At 35.7% G+C, this 25,776-nt stretch overlaps 1 protein-coding gene across 2 annotated transcripts in view; it reads right to left on the reverse strand.

Annotated features, from left to right (window-relative positions):
- Window positions 1–25,776, reverse strand: part of WDHD1 (WD repeat and HMG-box DNA binding protein 1) — a 53,620-nt gene that overhangs the window by 18,156 nt on the left and 9,688 nt on the right. Inside the window, exons 4-13 of one of the 2 annotated variants that reach the window (XM_061428955.1) lie at window positions 22,284–22,435; window positions 20,894–21,005; window positions 20,680–20,730; window positions 19,557–19,652; window positions 16,080–16,172; window positions 15,178–15,284; window positions 14,779–14,920; window positions 9,457–9,556; window positions 4,163–4,347; window positions 2,665–2,849 (exon numbers count right to left, since the gene is read on the reverse strand). In XM_061428955.1, coding sequence (XP_061284939.1) covers window positions 2,665–2,849; window positions 4,163–4,347; window positions 9,457–9,556; window positions 14,779–14,920; window positions 15,178–15,284; window positions 16,080–16,172; window positions 19,557–19,652; window positions 20,680–20,730; window positions 20,894–21,005; window positions 22,284–22,435 — 1,223 coding nt within the window. Of the gene's footprint in view, window positions 1–2,664; window positions 2,850–4,162; window positions 4,348–9,456; window positions 9,668–14,778; window positions 14,921–15,177; window positions 15,285–16,079; window positions 16,173–19,556; window positions 19,653–20,679; window positions 20,731–20,893; window positions 21,006–22,283; window positions 22,436–25,776 lie in introns of both variants that reach the window. The other variant, XM_061428954.1, reaches the window with a different exon arrangement.

Raw genomic sequence — 25,776 nt, forward strand, 5'->3', positions numbered from 1 at the left:
ACAAATAGAATAAAATCAAATAGTTTATTTTTGATAAACAATAACAAAATCAAAGTTTATTTTTCTATTATACACAAATAACAGCATCTTTATATGCTGTATAATATACACAAAAAATGACTGTTTATAAACAAAACAGCTTTAAGAAAGTAATTATGAAATATCCTTAAAATGTACTATGTTAAAACTATTAACAGTCATGTTATTAAAGAATATTCAAAGATACAGGAAAATGTTCACAACATGTTAAATGGAAAAAAACCCAGGATAAAATCAGCAGAACATGATCCAAGGTTACACACACATATAAAAATCATGACTATATTTTTAAAAAGAAAGGAAGCATCAAAATGATCAGCAAGAGTGCTCTCATTGCTGAGGACAAAAACAAAACCTTTAATATGGGAGAATAAAGAGAAAAAAAATTAAATATTATCGCACCAAGGAGATTACCAACCACTGCTAACAATTTGATTTGTGCTTCCAGTCTTTTTACTTTTGCGTCTATATATACATGTAAGTTGTTATGAAACCTAAGCTTCAGAATGTAGATGTCACAGTATTTAGAATCAGAGGCAATACTGATTTCCTGAATAGTAATTTTAAATTCAAATTTAAAATATAGGGGGATGGGAATTATTCCCTGGCAATCCAGTGGTTAGGACCCCTTGCTTTCACTGCCAAGGGTGCGGGTTCAATCCCAGATCGAGGAACTAAGATGCCACAAGCCACGTGGGCACAGCCAAAAAAAATTAACCTAAGTAAATAAGGAAAAGACAAAATACCATATGATATCACTTATGGAATCTAAAATATGACAGAAATGAGGTGAGGGGTCAGTCACTCAGTCCTGTCCGACTCTGTGACTCCATGGATTGTAGCCCAACAGGCTCCTCTGTCCATGGAATTCTCCAGAATACTGGAGTGGGAAGCCCCGACAAAAATGAACATATCTACAAAACAGAAACAGACTCACAGACATAGAGAGCAGACTTGTGGTTGCCAAGTGGGGAAGGGGGAAAGGATTGGGAGTTCAGAATTAGCAGATGCAAACTAATGTATATATAGGATGGGTAAACAAGTTCCTAGTGTATAGCAGAGGGAACTATATTCAATATCCAGTGATAAACTATAATGGAAAAGAATATATATGTACAACTGAATCACTGCTATACAGCAGAAATTAATGCAGCATTGTAATCAACTATACTTCAATAAAAAATTAAGAACAAAATAAAAGGATAATATTGTCTAAGACTGTGAAATAATGTATCTAGGAAAACAAAAAGAACAATCGTCAATCAGGAAATCGTAACAATTCTAACGATCTGAAATCAAAATTGCACATGGAGCCAAGGGGGAAGGAAGAACTGCAGGGGGAGCGGTGGGGGAGGATTGCAAGTCTAAGGTTAGCAGATGCAAACTAGTACATATATAGGACTGAATGAACAATGAGGCCCAAATGAATAGCATACAGAACTCCATTCAATATTCTATGATAAACCATGATGGGGAAGAACATAAAAAAGAATGCATATATAACTGAATCACTTTGCTATATAGCAGAAACTAACATAATATTGTAAAACAACTATATTTCAATTAAAAAAACCTGCACATGGAAATAGATATTCTAATAATGTAAGATATTCTGAGTTAGACACTGAGTCAACAGTGATTTATTTTAGTAAACTGATTTAACTCAAAAATCAAGTACTGAGTTGATTTACATTGTGTAAATTAGGAAACCAATTAAAATATTAAAATGACCCAATCTGGTATTTCTCAGGCTTTAACGCATACTCTTCCACCTGAGGATCTTGTTAAAATGCAGATTCTGACTCAGAAGGTATGGAGTTGGGTCTGTGATTCTGTGTTTTCAACATGCTCCCAGGTGACCATGCCCGTAGTTTGTGGACCATACATTGAGCAGCAAGGAGCTAAAGTATCAGTCAGAAGGATTTTAATTTCAAATAACCTGGGAGTTAGTAAAATCTAGGATCAAATGTATAATAAGCACCATGATCAGCTGAAAAAATCAACAGGAGAGGGCAAGCTGGCTGAAATAACAAAGCTGAATAAAATGCTTTCTTCTTTTAAAAAAATACAGATTCTGCATCCATCGCTTTTCCATCTTAATTTTCTTGTCTCCATATCTACCTACCTACCCTACCTACCTACTAACATACCTAAGAAGTCTGAAGTATATTAAGTCAAAAAGTCAAAATGACAAATAGTACTTAAAAAAATTTTCAATGTGTTCCCTCCTCCCTTTTTTAAAAGAGAAGTCGCAGATCTAATCTACAGTGACAAAACCCAGATCAGCAGTTGTTCAAGGCTGGAATTAGACTAACTGTTAATTGTTAAGAGTAATTATATTTGAGAGAAGACTTCTTCAGGCAATTTTCATTTTCTAAAAATTCTGTACTACTTAAACTTGCTTGTTTACAATTAATATGTGTATTATTATGAAAGAAGGGGACAATCAGGCAAAATCAGATATACGTTCTGAGGTATTATAGGTGTATTGTATTTGTACTAAACGTTTCTTCCTGAAATTCCATACTACAAAAGATGTATAATTTTGTTTTTTGTCTTACAACTTTATGTACTAAATTTCAAAGTTCAACAGTAATGAAGTTCTCCTAAATATCTTGAATTTACCTTGCTAGTTCATCAGTGCTTTCACATGCCAACAAAACAGCTTCATGGGAAAGATCTGCTACTGTGTAATTAAAAGTGTTTAATAAGTGTGTTGCATGGTGTATAGAAGTATCATGGAATTCCACATCTATGGCATTGTCTTGCTCATCATTATAGCAGCGAATAATTCCAATAGAGTTCCACACCTACAAACATGTTAAGGTTAAATACAAGTGAGAAAGATTAAAGTTCTTAGAATCAGCAGGCTAAAATACTACAAATTAACAAATAATGTAGTCTGTATAAGGGATTAAGTTATGGAAGCAACCACTTTCAGGTAACAGTAGATACTTGAGCATCAGAGCAACAATTACTAATTATTCTTTTCCTCATGAAAAGGTACATACATACTTATTTATTAGTAAATGTGGTATTTTACTTAATATTTTTAAAGTATATTACTTTCATAAAAAATATTTTACAATTGGCCTTTGAACAGTTGAACCATTAAATTCCTCAAAGGAAACGTTTCTAAAGTTTATTTACAAATATGGATATAAATGACTGCATACTTTTTTGGCCCAAGCAACTGGTTTATAGTCACGGCATAAATATATATATTATAAGGCAGCATAAATTGATACCATTTGAAAACCTGTATTCCACTCATGTATACTACTGGCTCCCCCTAAGCCCTAGGGTTTCCTTTATTCTACCACAAATATAACTACTAAATAAAGTACCTGACAATATTAGAAAAATTAAGATCTACCACCTGATGATGACTACTGATGAGACAATAAAAAGTTTTTCTTTTTAAATAAAACATCACCTTTAATATTTATCTATAAATTTATGCCAGGACCATACCATTCAAAAAGGACAACTGTTCAAGTCCTCAGTGGAAAAACTCAAGCAGTCAACAAATAAACATATTAAACTTTTTTAGCTCTTGAAGACAAAAAGTTAATGTAGTTGTTTATCTATAAATATATATTAAATGCCTACTGTGCCATACCTTGTTCCAAATGCTATCAATAAACAGAAAAATCTCTACACTTGTGGAGCAAAAATTCCCATAGCATGGGTTAAAGGGGCAGACAATTTTTTAATAGTACTTATCACCTTCTGATACTATATTATACTTCCCAAAAAACGCCTTCTAACTAGTCTTTTAGAATCCGTACAATCTTCTATATAAAACTAACATGAGAAATAAAAGTTGGAAGCATAGTCAAGAGAAACTGCAAGATATACAGTCACATTTACTTATGTTCATTATATGTCATTTTGTGAAGCAGAATTTTATTTAACCCAATTATCAAAAATTAGGTTGAAATAAGATTAAAACTGTTAGTTAACCATAAAATAAATCAACCACAAAACTATAAGCAACCAAAGTGCTCCAGGTTAATGAAGGTTTTTAAAAAATATTTTTTACCAAACAAAATTAACTATAAGATAAAATGTTAAAGTGAGATAAAACTACTTTAAAGTTACATGTAGACCCGCGGCTTACCATGAATCTGTGAGTGAGATGCAAGGGTGTAGAACCTGATTGGAATGGCTTTTGCCGGGGAGTTGGCATAGGACCATCATAAAATGGCCTCTGGGATGTTACAACTGGTAGATTGTGAATGCTGCCTCCCTGATCATCTTCCTCTTCTTTGAAAAGACTAGAACCAATTTTTAGCATTGTAACATCTAGAAAACAAAGGATTATAATGAGAGAATCATAAATACCAGCTATCTTGGAAAAGTATTATGAAACCTACTAACCATGTCCAATCATATTTAATAATACTAACATGCTATTTGCCTCTTTCACTGTGTTAGTACCTGTGGTAATAGTTCAAACGTCAGAGGGTTAAACTGTTGGTACCTTAGCATGAAGTAAGTCAGTGGCACCAATCTGTATTAGTAGTCAATGTATTGTTAACCAACTGTAGTAAAAATAGTAAAAATATTAATTTTATTAAATTTTGAATTTTGCATACACTTTTAAAAAATGTTCTCTGGGTTAAAATGGGAAATGTGTATACAGAATTGGGATGACTATCTCAAAAAAAATAAAAGCATTTGTTGAGCTGTAAGCTGAACTAATTTTTCATGTAACAGCATTTTTACCTAAAAGAATGCCAGATAAACTACAGTTATACAAACTCAGGAATGTGGTAAACGTCTTCTTAAAAATGAAGTGGTCATTTAAAAAAATAACTGACAGAATTTGTGGTTAATGATAAAATTTGAGCTTTCAAGTGAAAATCAGAATAATGAAAAACCTGTATCTGCCACCATGAACTTGACCGCTCTGTAATATTTAAAAACTTCTGACGAGATTGGTGATGATACTAACAAATATTCTAGATAACGTGCCAGTATCAAGAAGGTCTGCAAAGCTCAATAAACCAGCATTTTCCAAATTACCAATGCATCTGTGACAGAATCAAACACGGTAAAAGATCCATTCAAAGCTCAAGTTAGACCAATGGATTTTAACATAGTAAGAGAGTTGGAAAGTTTACCAGCAAATTTTCAGATTCCACATTGCAAGAAATCTTTAAGAAACTATCACTTGCTGCGTTGTGGTAAAGCATCGAAGAGGAATATTTCAACAGACTATTAAAATACTTCTCCCTTTTCAAACAATATATTGTGTGAGGCTAAATTTTCTTCACATACTTCAAACAAAACTAATGTATGGCAGTAGACTGAGTCTTGAAGCATGTGAGGGAATTCAGCTAGCTGTCTTCTACGCCAAGATTTGCAAAAGGGTAAAGTAACACCACTTTTCTAACTATTTTATTTTCATAAAAAGTACTATGTTTACATATAATGAGTTTGTTGTTAAAGTGAATATTTTAAAAATTTCTCAGTAAACAACAATAAACATAACTCGGCAAACAATTTTCTTTGGGATCCTCAAAAAGTTTAAGAATGTAATGAGTTCCTGAGACCAAACATCTGAGGAGTGCTATACTATAAATCCTACATGCTTTAAATGTAGCACAATTTACCATGAACATTGGCATTTTACTTGGTAATGTTCAAATGTGTTAATTTTAGCATGTAAGTTGTAATAATCATTTATTTAAAGGCTCTTAATTATAATCTCAATATCTTAAACAGATACCAAACTATTCAGGTCACCTATTTCTTGAGTTAGCTTGGTAGTTTGTGCCTGTCAAAGAATTTGTCCATTTCCGGCTTCCCTGGTGGCTCAGTGGTAAAGAATTTGCTTGCCGAGGCAGGAGAAACAGGTTCAATCCCTGATCTGGCAAGATCCCATATGCTGCCGGGCAACTAAGCCTATGCACCACAACCATTGAGCCTGAGCTCTAGAGCCCAGGAACTGCAGCTACTGAGCCCACATGCCTCAACTACTGAAACCTGCATGCCCTAGAGCCCATGCTCCACAACAAGAGAAGCCACTACGAGGAGAAGCCCCCACCACAACTAAAGAAAAGCCCTCTCAGCAACAAAGACTCAGCATACACAAAAACAGGCAAATAATAAAAAAAAGAACCTGTCCATTTCATCTAAGATGTTGAATTTATAAGCACAAAGTTGTTCATAATGTTCAGTTATTAAACATTTGTTAATAGCAGTGCTATCTTAGAGAAATATAATGTGAGTTATAAATGTAACTTAAGATTTTCTAACAGCCATATTTTAAATAGTAAAAGACACAGGTGTAATTAATTTTAATAACATACTGTATTTAAAATATAATTTCAACAGGTACTCAATGTAAAAAATGGCCAGATATTTTACATTCTCTTTTTTGTACTGTCTTCAAAATCTTGTCACATTTAATAATCACAACACATCTCAATTTGAACTAGCCACATTTTCAGTGCTCAGTAGCCACAAGGGGCTAGTGGCCATCATATTGGATAGTGAAGGTCTATGGGATACACGATGATGATATACCTTCACTACTTACATCAATCATTTGCATCTTTATTTCTTGATCACTCAGGATAGGGATGTATCAGTTTTATTGACCTTTTCAAAGAATTAGCTTTTGGTTTAATGCTAGCACAGTAATGCTCAAAATCCTTCAAGCTAGGCTTGAACAGTACATGAACTGAGAACTTGCAGATGTACAAACTGGATTTGGAAAAGTCAGAGGAACCAGAGATCAAATTGCCAACATCTGCTGGATCATACAAAAAGCAAGAGAATTCCAAAAAATCTACTTCTGCTTCACTGAGTATGCTAAACCCTTTGACTGTGCGGATCACAACTAACTATGGAAAATTCTTAAGAGATGGGAGTACCAGACCACCTTAACTCTCTCCTGAGAAACCTATATGTGGGTCAAGAAGCAACAGTTAGAACCAGACACGAACAATGGACTGGTTCCAAATTGGGAAAGGAGTATGTCGAGGCTGTATTTTGTTACTCTGCTTATTTATGTACATCATGCAAAACGCTGGACTGGAAGAAGCACAAGCTGGAATCAAGATGGCTGGGAGAAATAGCAGTAACATCAGATATACAGATGATACCACCCTTAAGGCAGCAAGTGAAGTGGAACTGAAGAGCCTCCTGAGGAGAATGAAAAAACTGGCTTAAATCTCAACATTCAAAAAACTAAGATCATGGCATCTGGTTCCATCACTTCATGGCTACTAGAAGGGCAAAAAGTGGAGTAACAGTGATAGATTTTATTTTCTTGGGCCCCAAAATCACTATGGACAGTGACTACAGCCACAAAATGAAAAGAGGCTCGCTTCTTGGAAGAAAAGCTATGACCAACCTAGACAGCATATTAAAAAAAGAGACATTACTTTGCTGACAAAGGTGTGTATAGTCAAAGCTATGGTTTTTCCAGTAGTCACATACAGATGTGTGAGCTGGACCATAAAGAAAGCTGAGTGTCGAAGAATTGATGCTTTCGAATTTTTGGTGCTGGAGAAGACTCATGACAGTCCCTTGGATAGCAAGGAAACCAAACCGGATAATCCTAAAGGAAGTCAACACTGAATATTTATTGGAAGGACTACTGCTGAAGCTGAAGCTCTAAATACCTTGACCACCTGATGTGAACAGCCAACTCACTGGAAAAGATGATGATGCTGGGAAAGATGGAGGGCAGGAGGAGAAGAGGGCGACAGAGGATGAGATGGTTGGATGGCATCATCGACTCAATGGACATGAATTTGAGCAAACTCCAGGAGATAGTGAAGGACAAGGAAGCCTGGCATGCTGCAGTCCATGAGGTCACAAAGAGTTGGGCACAACTTAGTGGTTGAACAACAACAAATACCTTTAGGTCGTCAATTTCATTGACTTCTACTCTTCAAAAAAAAATTTAACAGCTTTATTGAGATATAACTGACATGCCATATAATTGACCCATTTAAAGTGTACAATTTCATGGTTTTTGGTATATTCATAGAAATGTGCAACCATCAGCACAATTTTAAAGCATTTTCCTCACCTCAAAATGAAACCCTGTACCTCTTAGCTATGACTCTCTACTTCTCTATTCATCCTTATGCAACCACTAATTTACTTTGTCTCCACCGATTTCTCTGTTCTGAACATTGTACATGAATGGAATGATGTAATTTATAGCTTTGTGACTGGCTTCTTTCACTTAGTATAATGTTTTCAAGGTTTATCCATGTTGTAGCCTGTTATTATTTCCTTTCTTCTGCTTGCTTGGGATTTAATTTCCTCTTTTTCTAGATTGCTAAAGCAGAAGCTTTAGATCATTGTTTTTTTTAGGATGAAATGTTTTTCAACATATGTATTTAATAGCATGGCAACACTTTACCAACTCAATCATCAGTTCAGTTCAGTTGCTCAGTCATATCCAACTCTTTGTGACCCCATGTACTGCAGCACACCAGACCCCCTCCCTGTCCATCACCAACTCCTGCAATTTATTCAAACTCATGTCCATTGAGTCGGCAATGCCATCCAACCATCTCATCCTCTGTCGTCCCCTTCTCCTGCCTTCAATCTTTTCCAGCATCAGGGTCCTTTGAAATGAGTCAGTTCTTCGCATCAGGTGGCTGAAGTATTGGAGCTTCAGCTTCAGCATCAGTCCTTCCAATGAATATTCAGGACTAATTTCCTTTAGGATGGACTGGTTGGATCTCCCTGCAGTCTAAGGGACTCTCAAGAGTCTTCTTGAACACAACAGTTCAAAAGCATCAATTCTTCGGCACTCAGCTTTCTTTATAGTCCAACTCTCACATCCATACATGACCACTGGAAAAACCATAGCTTTGACTAGACAGACCTTTGTCGGCAAAGTAATGTCTCTGCTTTTTAATATGCTGTGTAGGTTGGTCACAGCTTTTCTTCCAAGGAGCAAGCGTCTTTTAATTTCATGGCTGCAGTCATCATCTGCAGTGATTTTGGAACCCCCCGAAAAAAAGTCTCTCACTGTTTCCATTGTTTCCCCATCTATTTGCCATGAAGTGATGGGACTAGATGCCATGATCTTAGTTTTCTGAATGCTGAGTTTTAAGCAAGCTTTTTCCCTCTCCTCTTTCACTTTCATCAAGAGGCTCTTTAGTTCTTCTTTGCTTTCTGCCATAAGGGTGGTGTCATCTGCATATCTGAAGTTATTGGTATTTCTCATGGCAATCTTGATTCGTTTGTGCTTCATCCAGTCCAGCATTTCTCATGATGCACTCTGCATATAAATTAAATAAACAGGGTGACAATACACAGCCTTTGATGTACTCTTTACTTACCAGCTCAATACTGACTTTGAATAATAGTTTTAATAAAAAATGGAAAATATTGATCAACAGGATGGATTATCACATTCACAAAGTCAACTCATACCAACTGAGTTTTCATCATCTTCGAGGATGTGACTTCGCTGTCTAGGACGACCTGAAGCCAGCATAAGGTCATCATCATCTTCCTCATCATTTACAATCCTCTTTGAAAAAGAGTGAGTTTTGACTGCATTGTCATTTAGACAGTCACCAACATTACTTGTATCATCTCCATCAAAAAGATCATTATAATCCTTTTCTACTCTGCTAGACACCTTGAACAAATTAATACAAATAAGAAAGTATTAGTGAACTATTTAGATAAACACAATTACTCAAAAGGCAACCTTTTAACATGTACCTATAAACTCTACTGAGTAAGCAAATGCCGTGGTAAAAATAATTGACAAATATATTTATTAGGACTGCTATTTACATTATGAAAGACCTAGTCCTTACTTTAAATGCCTTATAGTCTATAGATAAGGTGGCAGTATAAGACAGACACATAAAGAATACATGTGTATATCCAAATATAAAGCAAGATTTTATTCTTCACAATCATTATCCAGAAAAGAAGTCACCTATGAGTCCTTGCAAAGTCTCTCACTATAAGATATTCTCTCTTTATTTTCTTTTTGAACAAGATACTGCCTAGGTAAGATGTTTAAATGATCTCAGTTAAAGCTTGTTCTGGGGATATTTTTGGAAATTTTTTGATGCTTACAGAAGTAAACAGAACCAACAGAAAAACAAAAGTGGCAATTAAATTCAACATTAATCATTGATTCCTAGGAATATGAATATATTGCAAGTACTGAATGTCACTGTAAAAAATTTTTGAAATCACTTTAAAAAGTGAGCAGTAAGCAGTTATGCTGTAAAGATCACAGTTATTAATACAGAATGAATAAAAACCATACAATGTTAAGTCAAAGGAAAAACAGCTTGGAATAAAAGTCTAGTAAGAACACCATTAATGGATTTAAAAGGGACTGTATCACAAATCTGTTAGGTGGAAATGCATATAAATGTGTTCTAGAAAGTTGATATTTAAAAAATGAGAGAACAGGAAAAATATTTCTGAGTTCATATGACTGAATAATTAAATAACTAAATGCTAAAAGAAGATATTTAACTATTTTATCCATAGTCCTAAATGTTTACATACTCAAGTTGGTAATAAATTTGCTTTTAGCTTTGTTATCAAAAATGAGGATTTTAATCTTTTCCTTGTGGAGAGGGCCACTCAGTGCTAGAGGTGTTGTAACAGAAATATGTGCTGTGAGGAACAAAAGCAAAAAGGAGAGAGAAGGCAAGTCTAAATAGAAGAGCTAAGGTTTTATAAGAGGTGACAAACTAAATTTTTTTTTAATTCTTTAAAATTTTATTGAAGAACAGTTGATTTACAGTGTTAACTTCAGCTGATTCAGTTATACATATGTGTATTCTTTTTCATATTCTTTTCCATTATGGTTTATCATAGGTTGCCTGTGCTACACAATAGGACCTTGTTGAACTAAAAATTATTTCTCAATTTACTTTTTGTTTTTATCAATGTTATACATACATATAGTCAGTGTTACAGGTTTAATATAAAAACAGATGATGAGTTTGTTCACTATCTTGATTATAGTTATGGTTTCAAAATTTACCTAATTATACATTTCAAGTATGTGCAGTTTACTTTGTATCAACTGTACTTCAATAAAGCTATTCAGGAAAAAATAAGCTACAAGGATATGCTGTACAGCACGAAAACATAGCCAGTATTTTATAATAACTATAAATGGAGTACATCCTTTAAAAATTGGGAATCATTATGTTATATACCTGTAACTTACATAATACTGTATGTCAACTATACGTCAGAAAATAAAATTCTTCTGTTTTGGTCTTTTTCCCTACAGAGATTCCCCCAAAGATCTTCCAATCTCCTGCTTGAAAAGTGTAAGACTGGCTGACAATGCTCTGGGAGCCAAGTATGAAAAGTGAGCTGGAAATTTGAATGTTCAAGTATATACACTTTCATGTATTATTTTTCAGAACAGTTTTTCCCCTTCACCCAACACCACTCAGTGGTACCCAGTGTAACCTTACTTGGAGAACGAGTCTCCAGCTTTTTGCCAGAATGTACACTGGTTGAAGGAGGACAATTACCCAGCTGTGCTCACTGCTGCTGAGACTGGAGGGATCTATTTGCTTACTAAATGAACCCTCCTGTTTTCGGCTCCACTTTTATGTACCTCAGTTCAGTCTCTCAGTCGTGTCCGACTCTTTGCGACCCCATGAATCACAGCACGCCAGGCCTCCCTGTCCATCACCAACTCCCGGAGTTCACTGAGACTCACGTCCATTGAGTCAGTGATGCCATCCAGCCATCTCATCCTCTGTCGTCCCCTTCTCCTCCTGCCCCCAATCCCTCCCAGCATCAGAGTCTTTTCCAATGAGTCAACTCTTTGCATGAGGTGGCCAAAGTACTGGAGTTTCAGCTTTAGCATCATTCCTTCTAAAGAAATCCCAGAGCTGATCTCCTTCAGAATGGACTGGTTGGATCTCCTTGCAGTCCAAGGGACTCTCAAGAGTCTTCTCCAACACCACAGTTCAAAAGCATCAATTCTTTGGTGCTCAGCCTTCTTCACAGTCCAACTCTCACATCCATATATGACCATAGGAAAAACCATAGCCTTGACTAGACGGACCTTTGTTGGCAAAGTAATGTCTCTGCTTTTCAATATGCTATCTAGGTTGGTCATAACTTTCCTTCCAAGGAGTAAGCGTCTTTTAATTTCATGGCTGCAGTCACCATCTGCAGTGATTTTGGAGCCCAGAATAATAAAGTCTGACACTGTTTCCACTGTTTCCCCATCTATTTCCCATGAAGTGATGGGACTGGATGCCATGATCTTCGTTTTCTGAATGTTGAGCTTTAAGCCAACTTTTTCATTCTCCACTTTCACTTTCATCAAGAGGCTTTTTAGTTCCTCTTCACTTTCTGCCATAAGGGTGGTGTCATCTGCATATCTAAGGTTATTGATATTTGTCCCAGCAATCTTGATTCCAGCTTGTGTTTCTTCCAGTCCAGCGTTTCTCATGATGTATTCTGCATCGAAGTTAAATGAGCAGGGTGACAATATACAGCCTTGACGTACTTCTTTTCCTATTTGGAACCAGTCTTTTGTTCCATGTCCAGTTCTAACTGTTGCTTCCTGACCTGCATACAGATTTCTCAAGAGGCAGATCTGGTGGTCTGGTATTCCCATCTCTTTCAGAATTTTCCACAGTTTATTGTGATCCCCACAGTCAAAGGCTTTGGCATATCAATAAAGCAGCAATAGGTGCTTTTCTGGAACTCTCTTGCTTTTTCCATGATCCAGTGGATGTTGGCAATTTGATCTCTGGTTCCTCTGCCTTTTCTAAAACCAGTTTGAACATCAGGAAGTTAACGGTTCACATAATGCAGAAGCCTGGCTTGGAAAATTTTGAGTATTACTTTACTAGCATGTGAGATGAGTGCAATTGTGTGGTAGTTTGAGCATTCTTTGGCATTGCCTTTCTTTGGGATTGGAATGAAAACTAACCTTTTCCAGTCCTGTGACCACTGCTGAGTTTTCCAAATGTGCTGGCATATTGAGGGCAGCACTTTCACAGCATCATCTTTCACGATTTGAAAGAGCTCCACTGGAATTCCATCACCTCCACTAGCTTTGTTCGTAGTGATGCTTTCTAAGGCCCACTGGACTTCACATTCCAGGATGTCTGGCTCTAGGTCAGTGATCACACCATCGTGATTATCTGGGTCGTGAAGATCTTTTTGTACAGTTCTTCTGTGTATTCTTGCCACCTCTTCTTAATATCTTCTGCTTCTGTTAGGTCCATACCATTTCTGTCCTTAATCAAGCCCATCTTTGCATGAAATGTTCCCTTGGTATCTCTAATTGTCTTGAGGAGGTCTCTCGTCTTTCCCATTCTGTTGTTTTCCTCTATTTCTTTGCATTGATCGCTGAGGAAGGCTTTCTTATCTCTTCTCGTTATTCTTTGGAACTCTGCATTCAAATGCTTGTATCTTTCCTTTTCTCCTTTGCTTTTCGCTTCTCTTCTTTTCAAAGCTATTTGTAAGGCCTCCCCAGACAGCCATTTTGCTTTTTTGCATTTCTTTCCCACGGGGATGGTCTTGATCCCTGTCTCCTGTACAATGTCAGGAACCTCATTCCATAGTTCATCAGGCACTCTATCTATCAGATCTAGGCCCTTAAATCTATTTCTCACTTCCACTGTATAATCATAAGGGATTTGATTTAGGTCATACCTGTATGGTCTAGTGGTTTTCCCTACTTTCTTCAATTTAAGTCTGAATTTGGCAATAAGGAGTTCATGATTTGAGCCACAGTCAGCTCCTGGTCTTATTTTTGCTGACTGTACCTAGGGCTACCAAATTCTGAATTTTGGGGATTAAGCCAAGCAAACTAAATGGCACTTCAGCTGACCCCCATTGCAGCAGTTTTAGGACTCAGCTTTTTGAGAAGTTCAATCTAGTTTCTAATTGTCCTATTTTTCAACTTTCAGATTTTTTACTTTTTAACTATCATCATTTCAACTATCTTCTTTATGAGATCATGCACTTAAAAAAATTGTTGGGATTTCCCTGGTGGTCCATCGGTTAAGAATTGGACTGGGTTTGATTGGGTTCAATTGGGTTGGGTTGGGTTTCACTGTGCATTGGGTTCAATTCCTGTTCTGGGAAAATCCCACATGCCATGGGGCAATAAGGCCAGAAATCCGTAACTACTGAGCCTGTGCATCTAGAGCCTGTGCTCCGCAGCAGAAGCCACCACAATGAGAAATCTATGTACCACAGCTGTAGAGTAGCCCCCACTCGCTGCAACTAGAGAAAGCACAAATGACCCAGCATAGCCCAAAATAAATAAATAAACATAAAAAAATAAAATTCAGTAGTTTTAGTGGGGCTTTCAGGTATCAGGTATTTGAGCATACATAAAACAAGCTCTGAGATAACTCTAATTCAGGACAGAAAAACTTTAGGTTAAACTAAATTACAGCTATTAACTCTAATTTTCATCTATAAAACATTTAACTAAAAATTCCTAGAACACAAGAATACTAAAGCAGTATTTCACAAAGGCATTTCTTGGAGAGCCATGGAATATTAATGGACATTATATGGAGGGGAAAAAAGTTCCTTAGGAAAATGTGTTTGTGAAACATGAGGATAAAACAAGTTTAAACAGTTCTGTGATAGAGTATTACTGAACATCTAAAAACATAAATTATAATTTTCAAAGAAAGTAACCTGGTTTGCAGTGTTTCCCAAACTCATACGACCACAGAAAGACTGAAGAAACTGTTCGACCCTATTACTTATTACCTTACTGTTTGACATCTTCCCACTGGGGTCACAAACATTCTCCAGGAGTCCCAGATTTCCTTCTGCATCAGTATAAGCTATTTGACCACAAGTAGGATGCCATGACAGGCCACAAATTGCATAACCTTTCTCATGTTTCACCCTAAAAATTAAAATGTAAGCTCTTAAAACCTTGTCAAGAAAATTATAAGCTATCAAAAAATAAAAAATAAAATAAATAAAATAAAATTATAAGCTATCCATTTCTGTAGATAAATTTTATTTAGCAAAGTTTTGATAAACGTATCTATTAGTGTGCATTTTAACAATCTAATAAACACAAATTTGAAATGTTTAATAATAAAACAAAAATCTAATAGAAATAAGCAAAAAAGAGACAAAAGATTTACTGAATCATACCTTTCAATGCAATTTTTGGTTTCCACATTCCAAATTATAATTAAACCATTAATACTCCCTGCAGCTAAATACTGTCCACAAGGAGACCAGGTTACTATATTCAGTGTCTAGTAAAGAAAAACAATAATAAATAACTATTTTATATAATTTGAAACAAAAAAACTCATTTTATTACCAAATTCAAAATTTTATAATCCTTATTATTATATCCAATTTTTATTTAAATCTGATACACAAATGGCAAGACAAAGTTTACTTATTTTTAAATGTTCTTTTCCAGTAATATTTAACAAAGGAATAGCGGCTACTAGTTTGTTTATCATCAGAAAATTACACTAGCACACTTTTAAAAATAGAGTCTAAGAAATGCTTTTATCCTGGAAAGAGAACACAAGTTATCCTCTTAGCAGTCATCAAGATGAAGAACTAGGAAGTGAAGTGAGTCACAGAAGCATAATTGCTGACCTACTGGGCCTCTGTTTCCTAACTGCAAAATGGGTAGAATGAGAGAAAAGGGGGTGAGAGAGAGACACACACACAGACCAACAACCTTTCCTGTTCTAAAATTCCAGGGTCTAATAAACAAGTCTCAGTGAAGTTCACTTAACAATAAATGCTTAGTACTAATAATGTGAGAGTTACCTATTCCAATACTATGCTAGGCATTTGACTTCTTACAAATTAAAAGATTTTCTTATCAAGTTTCACAAAGGAGAATGGTCAAATAGGACCTAACAAAGACTTATCTACTGTCCAATTATTGGCTAAATGTAGAAAGGCTGAGGGGCGGAAGATGGAGTTCTTCTCCATGTCCAACAATACTTAACTGTAACTGTATTAACGCAAAGTATGCAGTAAATATTCCCGTTAGCCTCTTGAAAGTTATCACTTACAAAACCTACCTGAGAAATCAAATCATCTGAAAGATCAAACTGGTTACTCCAAGTTTCTCTTTTATATAGCTTAACAGATTTTTCCACAGGAACTGCCAGTAACTATTAGGAAAGATAAATGATTTAAATAAAAGTTAGGTTTAAAGAGGAAAAAAAGCAGAAAATTCATCCAAATAAGAGCAAAGCTATATTTTAATTGGCAAATAACCAAACTCAGAAGGTTACTTAAAATCCTAATGAGCAAAGAATGGGTGATGATCACTCAACTGCTGGTACTGAAACACAAAGCACTTATAATACTCGTATTTTTAATACCATTTCTTAAGGTATATAAGCACTTTGGATCTAGAACTTCATCCTGGACTTTCCTGGTGGTCCAGTGGTTGAGACGCTGTGCTCCCACCGCAGGGGCTCAAGTTTAACCCTTGGTCCTAGTTTCACAGGCCACAATGTGTGGCCAAACAAACAAAAAAAATTTTTTTAATTCATCTCATTTGCTGGAAGGAAAGAAAAGAGCCACAATACTTTGTGTATCTTAGAAAAAGGAAACTTATCTTCCTACGTATTCTTCCAAAGAAATAGATTAGTAGAAAATGACATATTCTTTTCACACTTACCAAAAAAAGTATTGTTTTTAAAATTTTGTTGTTTCATAAGCAAAGAAAAATACATATCAGATTTTTCAACTATCACTTTAATGCTGAATGTACTCATCAAAGTTTACATGACACTAAAGGGTATACATTGAAAAGTAAGTCTCTCTAATCCCTAAATCCTATTTCTACTTTCCAAAAGCAAAGAACTTAAGCACAGTCTATACAAGAATGCACTATGTACATATATGCAAATAGAAACAATAAACAGCATTCTATCTACTATCTGTATCTACAGCTCTATAGCCTGATGTTTTTAGTATTTCTAAAGATTGATTATTCCCTGTGAAGACACAGATATACCTCATTCTAACAGTTGCAGCGTATCCCACTCCCAGGAATAAACACCACAATTTGACTAGTTCTCTATTAAAGAACATTTAGGATGTTTACAATCTTTTGCTACTACAAATAATGATAAGACATTTTTGCCGTACATGATACATAGTGCATATGTGCAAATGTATCTATAGAATATATCCTAGAACTAGTTCTATTGGTCATGCATTCCAATAAAAACTGCCATATACTCTTCCACACAGTTTATATCAACCTTTTGAAGTTTGAGAATCAGACAAATGAAAAACAGATGATCAATTTGTATTTCTTTCAGTATGAAAGCAAGTGTTAGTTGCTCAATCCTGTCCAAGTCTTTGCAACCCCATGGACTGTAGCCCACCAGGCTCCTCTGTCTTGAGAATTTTCTAGGCAAGAATTGGAGTGGGTCGCCATTCCCTTCTCCAGGAGACCTTCTAACCCAGGGATCAAACCTAGGTCTCCTGCGTTGCAGACACATTCTTTACCATCTGACCTACTAGGGAAGTCCTTAGTATGAAAGGCTGCATGTGTATTTTCATATGTAAAAGCCATTTGTGTATCTTTTTCTATACACTGTCTGCTAACGTCCTTGTTCATCTTTTTATTGGGATCTTACTGATTTATAAGAACTCTTTGACTATCAAAGAAATGAATTCTATCATATTATTTCAAGCTCTCAGTTTACATTTGTCCTTTGCCACTGAAATATTTTTTTTTATATTACCAAACTTATAAATTTTTTCTCAAAATTTTCACATACACAGATAATTTGAAAAATACAGCAAATATTTATATAATGAGATTCACCATGTGATAGGAAGGCCTCAAGATGGTTCTCAGTAATTCTCACCTCCTGATATTTATGTCTTTTGCCAGTACCTTTATTAAATCTCCTTTTCTTCACCTTTACAATATACTAACTTCCCACATATGCTTGATCTACCTCTCTGTTTAATAGATATCTACTCATAAGTAAGCAGCAAACTTTTGATTTCCATAGCACATTATATATTTGATTTAACTAGATTTCACCACTTTTCTTTTTCAAAACTTTTAGTTTTCCATATGGCTTTAGAATAAGTTCTTTGGTCCCCCTAAACATCTTACTGATATTTTATATTGAATGTTTTCAAGACTATAAATAACTTAAGTAATAACTGATATGCTGCTGCTGCTAAGTCACTTCAGTCGTGTCCGACTCTGTGCGACCCCATAGACGGCAGCCCACCAGGCTCCCCTGTCCCTGGGATTCTCCAGGCAAGAACACTGGAGTGGGTTGCCATTCCCTTCTCCAATGCATGAAAGTGAAAAGTGAAAGTGAAGTCACTCAGTCGTGTCCAACTCTTAGCGACCCCATGGACTTCAGTCTACCAGGCTCCTCCGTCCATGGGATTTTCCAGGCAAGAGTACTGGAGTGGGGTGCCATTGCCTTCTCCGAATAACTGATATAATAATATCAAAAATTCATTTCAAATAATGGGATATATTTTTTAATGTACTTTTCTAAATATTTTCATTTGCAACAACATGGATAAACCTGGAGGTATTATGCTTAGTGAAATAAGTCAGAGAAAGGCAAATACTGTATGTTATTACTTACATCTGGAATTTAAAAAATAAAATAAGTAAATAAAATGAATAAATAAAACAGAAACAGACTCACAGATAAATAGAACAAATTAGTGGTTACCACTGAGAAGAGAGGCGAAGTGCAAAAGAGGGGCTAGAGATTGAGAAGTACAAACTATACTGTATAAAATAAATAAGCTAAAAGGATATATTGCACAGGGGATGCGGCCAATATTTTATGTAACTTTAAATGGAATACAATCTACAAAAATTCTGAATCACTATTGTACATCTGATACTAACATAACATTGTAAATCACCTATTCCTCAATAAATAAGTAACTTAGAAAAAAGAATGGGATAAATTTTTTTCTAAAGTTTTCTTTTACTCTTCTGGGTAGCATGTTTCTCTTTATTTGGCTTTTACACATTTTTTGGAGTTTACTCCAAGTTATTTTATCTTTTCCCACCATATTTTCTAAATGGCTGCTGTTTGTATACAGGACTGTTACTGGTTTCATAATTTTGCTTCCAACTACCTGACTGAATTTTCATATCTGTAATATTTTTCCCTCAGTTGATTTTCTTGAGATACAAGCATTTTCTTGTATACATTCTCCTTCTCTTCTTTCAAATGTCTCATATCCTTCCATTGTCTAACTGTATCAGCAAGTATCCCCAAAATGTTAAACACTAGTAGTAAAAGTTGACATAACAAGACTGTTTCCATAGTTTCATTTAGAAAAATAAAGGGAAAAAAAATAGAAAAAAAGACAAAAGTTGAAATGTTTCTTAAAACTTTTTAATAATGATTAATTGGCTTTTAGCTCTAAAATTTATAGAATAAATGAAATAGTTACAATTAAAAAAACTATTCTTACACTCAAAGACAACAAGGACCAAAACATATAAATAAAACAAAGGTTGAAAAATAAGAGTCACTCACCTTCCCACTTTTTGGCTGCCAAGCAAGTCTGCAGATTGATTTTGCATTTACCACATCATTGCATTTTTGTAGCAATGGCCAACTAATAGGACACGTCTGATTAAAAAAAAAAAAAACAGGAAAATCTAAGTCTTCTGACTGAAAAATAATCATTTTAAATAAATAAAAATGCAAAATAAAATGCAAAATAAAAATTTGTTTCCCTTTATGAAAACTCTCCCCAAAAGATAAGCAGCACCAAATACATTTAATAAGTGGTTTCTTCAAACTGATATATCACTCAGAAAAAAGCAACTTAATTCACTTTAACCTAATTATAATACAGTATTCGATTTACCTAAGTTCCTTTAAGTTTTTCAGAATTACAAAGCGCACGAGTCTTAAATAATTAACTCAATAAGAGTATTTCCTATGTAGAAGAAGCAAACAATATACTCACTGAATAAACACAAACAAAAACCCCCAGTACATTAAAATCTTAAAGTAATTATGAAAAGAAACTTGAGAGATCTACTGTAAAATGTCAAGCTGTCAAAATCAATTCTTTTAAATAGTTCAAACATGAGGGAAGGGACTGTGGCTATGAGCTGAAATGTATCTGTAGGGGATGTTTTTCTCATCAGCCACATCATCCCCACAAATGCCAAGCCTCCTCTGATTGCCTCAGGAAGAATTAATTGTTCCTTCTGCCGATCCAGAAAGCACTTTCTTCATACCTCTTTTAAAACTACTATCAGGCTGGGTTAGAATAAATTGTGTGACTCTCCAAATCAAGTGTGGCCCATGTCTTATTTTTGAATCCCCAACATCTAGGGACCAAAATATGGTAATTAGTTTGTAAATATATAATGATCAAATTTCCCTTACTGACTTACCAAACCTAAAAATGAAATATAAATCTATAATTTCCTTTGTGATTGGGTACAAAATCAATTAGTCTTCAACATATTTATTTTTGAATAGATTACTGTGGAATTCAATCACAAAACCAGTATTTTATGCTACTGAAGAGAAATGAACTATGAAGGAAAAGAATTACTAATTTGGCCCAATAATACATTATGTAACACCCAATATATGAACAAATAGGCAAACAGTTTTAAATTCAAATTGATGAGTTTACCTGATCTGAAATTTGCCACACTTTGACAGATCCATCACAACTAGATGATGCCTGCAGGAATAAAACAATAGATTTCTCTATAGTTAGAGCCATAATACTATATGGAAACTGGTTCAAACAGGCTTATATCAATTGCATGAAATTTTATGCTAATTTTCTTACAGCTTTAAACATATTCACCAAAAAATGCAAAAAGAGGAGAAAAAATGATTACCAGAAAGATGTCCTTAGGGTCAAAGGAAAGACTTAAAACAGGGGCATCATGTCCTCGAAATGTTTTCTGTTGGCTGCAATCCATCACATCCACAATTTTGACTAGAAAGTCACTAAGAACAAAAAGAGTAATGTATATCAATAAATATCAATGCAAAAGGCTCTCAAAAGCTATGACCCAAATATTTCAAAAAACACAAGAGTAAATGCCATCATTTCTTTGTAGCAACATGTGAAATCTGGCATGCATATCTAATAACTTATCTTTTAGTTTTGCTCTATGCTGCTGCTGCTAAGTTGCTTCAGTCGTGTCCGACTCTGTGCGACCCCATAGACGGCAGGCAGCCCACCAGGCTCTCCCGTCCCTGGAATTCTCCAGGCAAGAACACTGGAGTGGGTTGCCATTTCCTTCTCCAGTGCATGAAAGTGAAGTCGCTCAGTCGTGTCCGACTCTTCTCGACCCCATGGACTGCAGCCTATCAGGCTCCTCCGTCCACGGGATTTTCCAGGCAAGAGTACTGGAGTGGGTTGCCACTGCCTTCTCCTTCTGCTCTATAAAGATGCTATAAAACATAACTCAAGGTTTCCTATATGTTAAACACAAATACTTTTAGGAAGTGGCTTCCTTAGTTAAATCTTAAGCTTCTATTATTTGCTAATCTAATTACGGTAATAATCACTTTTAAAGGCACTATGCCAGCACTGCTCTCGTGGTCCAGTGGTTAAGAATCTGCCTTGCAATGCAAAGGACACTGGTCTGACCCCTGGTCTGGAAAGATCTCAAATGCTGTGCAGCAATTAAGCCCTCGAGCCACAACTACCCACACCGAACTACTAAAGCCCACTCGCCCTAGAGCCCACGCTCTGCAACAAAAGAAGCCGCCACGATGAGAAGTACACACATCCCAACAAACAGCCGCCCCTGCTTGCCACAACCAGAGAAAGCCAATGTTCTGCCACAAAGACCCACGACAGCCAAAAAATTAAGTAAATCTTTAAAAAAAAAAAAAGGCACTAGGCCTTTTACTCCAACTCAGCAATTCACCAATTACACTTTCTTCCTATGACAAATAAGCATCAAGAGAAACAAAAATCCTAACTGTACAGTGTAGGTTCTACCTAAAATAATTTTTTAAATTTTGTATCCAACTATCATCTTTCCTCAGTCTTTTCCAATATTTACTTAGTAGGCTGTCAACAAAGCAATATACCTCAATTCACAAAGAAGCACAAGTTTATCAAAAACATTTACCAGAAAAAAAGACTAAAATATAATAATTAAGTAACAACAACAAAGAAGGACCAGAGTCCTGAAAATGTTACCCTGAGTCCAATGAATGAGGCCATTTTGTTCTAGTATTATTTCATTTTCTGATACCAAAGAGCCTTACCTAGATCCAGCAGCAATTTTTGTACCATCCCCATTAAAGACCACATGGTTTGCATTTGTGGTGAAGCGAGTCAATATTCCATCCGGAACTCCTTCAGGAAATGTGTGCACTTGAATAGTATTGTTAGATACTGCGGTGACCAATTTTCCATTCTAAAAGAAAAATAAAAGAAACACTGGTAAAAATGAATTAATTGGGAGTCCCTCGGTAGTTAAATATCCTGTAAAAAACAACAACAACAACAAAAAATTTACAAATGTAATCCATGTTAAGAGAAAAATAGTCACTCAATGTACAACTTTTCTGAAATAGCTATTGGTGAGAAAAACTTATTTGCTGTCTTTAGAAAATTTAATTCCCCCTTCATCAGCCCAACTTTTAGCCTCTGATTTTTCTTGTACTTCTGCCAAGAAAAATAATTAAATAGTGTTTCATGGATTCCCAAATGTCACAAAAAAAGAGACTCTGAAAGAAAACATAGCCAGTCTCAATGAGGGAACAGCACAATGGACACACTATCAGTGCTGCCCTGCTTCCGGAAAACAAACATCAGATGTCTTTTTGGAATAGGGTGAAGTCTAAATGCAGAATTCACTGCTCCCTTTTTTTTAAGCACGCCACGTAGCAGGCAGGATCTTAGTTCCCTAACTAGGCATTGAACCCAGGTCCCCTGTAATGGAAGTGTAGTGTTTATTTAGTATTATAAAAACACCTGTATACATAGAAAATTTTAGGATCTGAATATGATCAGCAGACACTGTTGTTCTGCAGAGCTTTTAGCTAAGAATCATAAAAGGTTAAGGATCTGCCCTACCACCTTAATTTTTATTACTTATCCAGGAAGAATTAAGTCCTGATGGGTGACTCATAGTCTACCAACCCCACACACAATTTAAAATATCATATGGTCAATTTTTTAATTTATATTAAATAATAACTGCCAAAAGATTCTAGTTTGTTAATGAACTTACTTTATCCTACAGCAATAGGTCTTAGCCATATTTGCATACTTAGGACCTCTCAGCTTATCTGCAGCCTCTGCTCCCATTCTAATGGGAAAAGAACCTGGTAATACAATGGCAAGTTACCATACAGCAGTATTTGGGGAGATGTATCCATCTGTTCAAACAACGGTACAGCCAATTCAAATTTGAACTGTGATAAACACCTCTGAGTTCAATTACTGGAACACTGGTGAAAAATACTGTTTATGCCTGTTTGCAACTACTGTATATAATTAAAAACCCACAATAAACTAAATTGATAATGTTGAAGATAAGCTAACAATAATTTAAATGTGAAAACAAGAAGAGAATTAACAAAAAACTATAACCAACTCAACACAACACTGATGGTGCAAAGTGTTCTTTGGCCAAACTGTTAAAACACCAACTATTTATTTATGTGCATGGGCAGAAATTCTGCAACCTGCCTATTCTTTACTTTGCAGACAGATTTCTTTGTAGAATACTAAGCATCCTCAGTTATCTCCAGTAAAGAATCTTGGTAGTTCTTTAACACAACTTTAACTAGCCCTCTATTCATGTGAAAATGTTAAAATACATAACTACACTAACTCCCTTGCAAGGCCCGAATAAAGGCCTTGCTCTGAAGTCATTTTCAAACAAATCTATTAGGAAATCAACTCACTACCAGTATATAATGTCAACTAGTAAAAATGAAAGAAAAAAAAGAAACCATTCAAAGGATCAGAGCTGTGTTCTGGATCAGGTCAAGACTATTCTTTTTCTTGGTACATAGGAAGGAAGGAACCCCAGTAAAGGATGACTTGGGCCCATTGTGTTCCTTACTAGCCATCTGACCTTCCTCTGAGCTTTGATTTTCCCAGAGAAAAAAAGGACACTGTAAAATGTAAAAAAGACACTGTAAAAAAAAAAAAATACTAAGCAATTACTAACAATAGTTAACTACTCACAGATACATTGATATATCCCACTTTTACTATTTTGAGGGTGGTACTCTTTTTCTGCTTTGTTCTCAATTAAAGCACCTAATTATATTTTCCTTATAACCAATTATGCTTTAAATGAAATACATTGCAAAACTGTCAACTTTGCATGGCTATTTGGAAACATCTTTTCATTGAAGTATTGGGTTACCAAAAAGTTCATTCAGGCTTTTATTTACGTTATTGAGACAGCTAAAGCTTAGGCGGGTTTATAGGGAGTCCAAGGACCCTCAAGGAGGAGGAGAAGACCAACATTCTATACATTCTTTTGCCTTAAAGCATCTAGTCACATAGACTCCACAAACAATACATCTTGCTCATGTGTATGTTTTTTTCTTCTTTTTTTAACTCCATGTTAATGATTATAATGGTAACCACATATCTTGTCTGAGAACCTGTTTTTCCCTCAAGACTTACACAGTGAAAATATATCTAGCCCAAGGACATGTTGTAGGAATACATCCCCCCTAGCTAATCCTGTGCTGGTGTTATCTCAAGAGTATGTTATGGGGGGAAAAAGGTCCAATAGAGCTTTTACAACCTTGAAAACGTTTTTTGATTTATTCTTGGTGACTAATTAAAAGTATGTAACGCTCTGCTCAAACTGATGACAAGGGTATTTTCTCTACCTCCTTCTGATGTCTACGTCAGAAACTCTCTCTGCTCCTTTTCAATAAACTCTCTTTGCCACAAGCCTTGAGTGATTTCTGTTATTTCCATGAGGAATTCCTCTCCCCACAAGAGCCATGAGCTAGGTAGAACATGGCCTGCACTCTGTGGCTTCACCACATCAGGACTGATTTTGTCTCATTATGGAAAACCAGAATGAACTCTGAGGCCAACCCTACACGGCCAACCCTATACTATAAATTCCATTCCTAAAGCCAAACATTTTAGCACTTAACATGGGACGTCTAGTGGGCCGAATGATGTTGATGCTCAGTCCCTAAGCTCTGTCTGACTCTTTGCGACCCCATGGATTGCAGCACACCAGGCTTCTCTGTCCTCCACTATCTCCCAGAGTTTGCACTGCTCAAATTTATGTCCACCAACTTCGTGAGGCTATCTAACCATCTCATCCTCTGCCATCCCCCTCTCCTTTTGCTGTCAATCTTGCCCAGCATCAGGGTCTTTTCCAATGAGTCCACTCTTTGCATCAGGTGGCCAAAGTATAGGAGTTTTAGCTTCAGCATCAGTTCTTCCATTGACTATTCAGGATTGATTTCCTTTAGGATTGACTGATTTGATCTCTTTATAGTCCAAGGGACCCTCAAGTCTTCTGCAGATCATAATTTTAAAGCATCAGTTCTTCAGTGTTCAGTCTTCTTTATGGTCCAACTCTCACATTAGTACATGGCTATTGGAAAAATCATAGCTTTGACTCTATGGACCTTTGATTATATGCCTGTTTTTGAATATGCTCTTTAGGTTTATCATAGTTTTCCTTCCACAAGCAAAAGCATCTTTTAATTTCATGGCTGCAGTCACCATTGCAGTGATTTTGGAGCCCAAGAAAAGAAAATT

The sequence above is a fragment of the Bos javanicus genome, chromosome 10, assembly GCF_032452875.1.
Source record: "Bos javanicus breed banteng chromosome 10, ARS-OSU_banteng_1.0, whole genome shotgun sequence".
Classification (NCBI taxonomy): domain Eukaryota; kingdom Metazoa; phylum Chordata; class Mammalia; order Artiodactyla; family Bovidae; genus Bos; species Bos javanicus.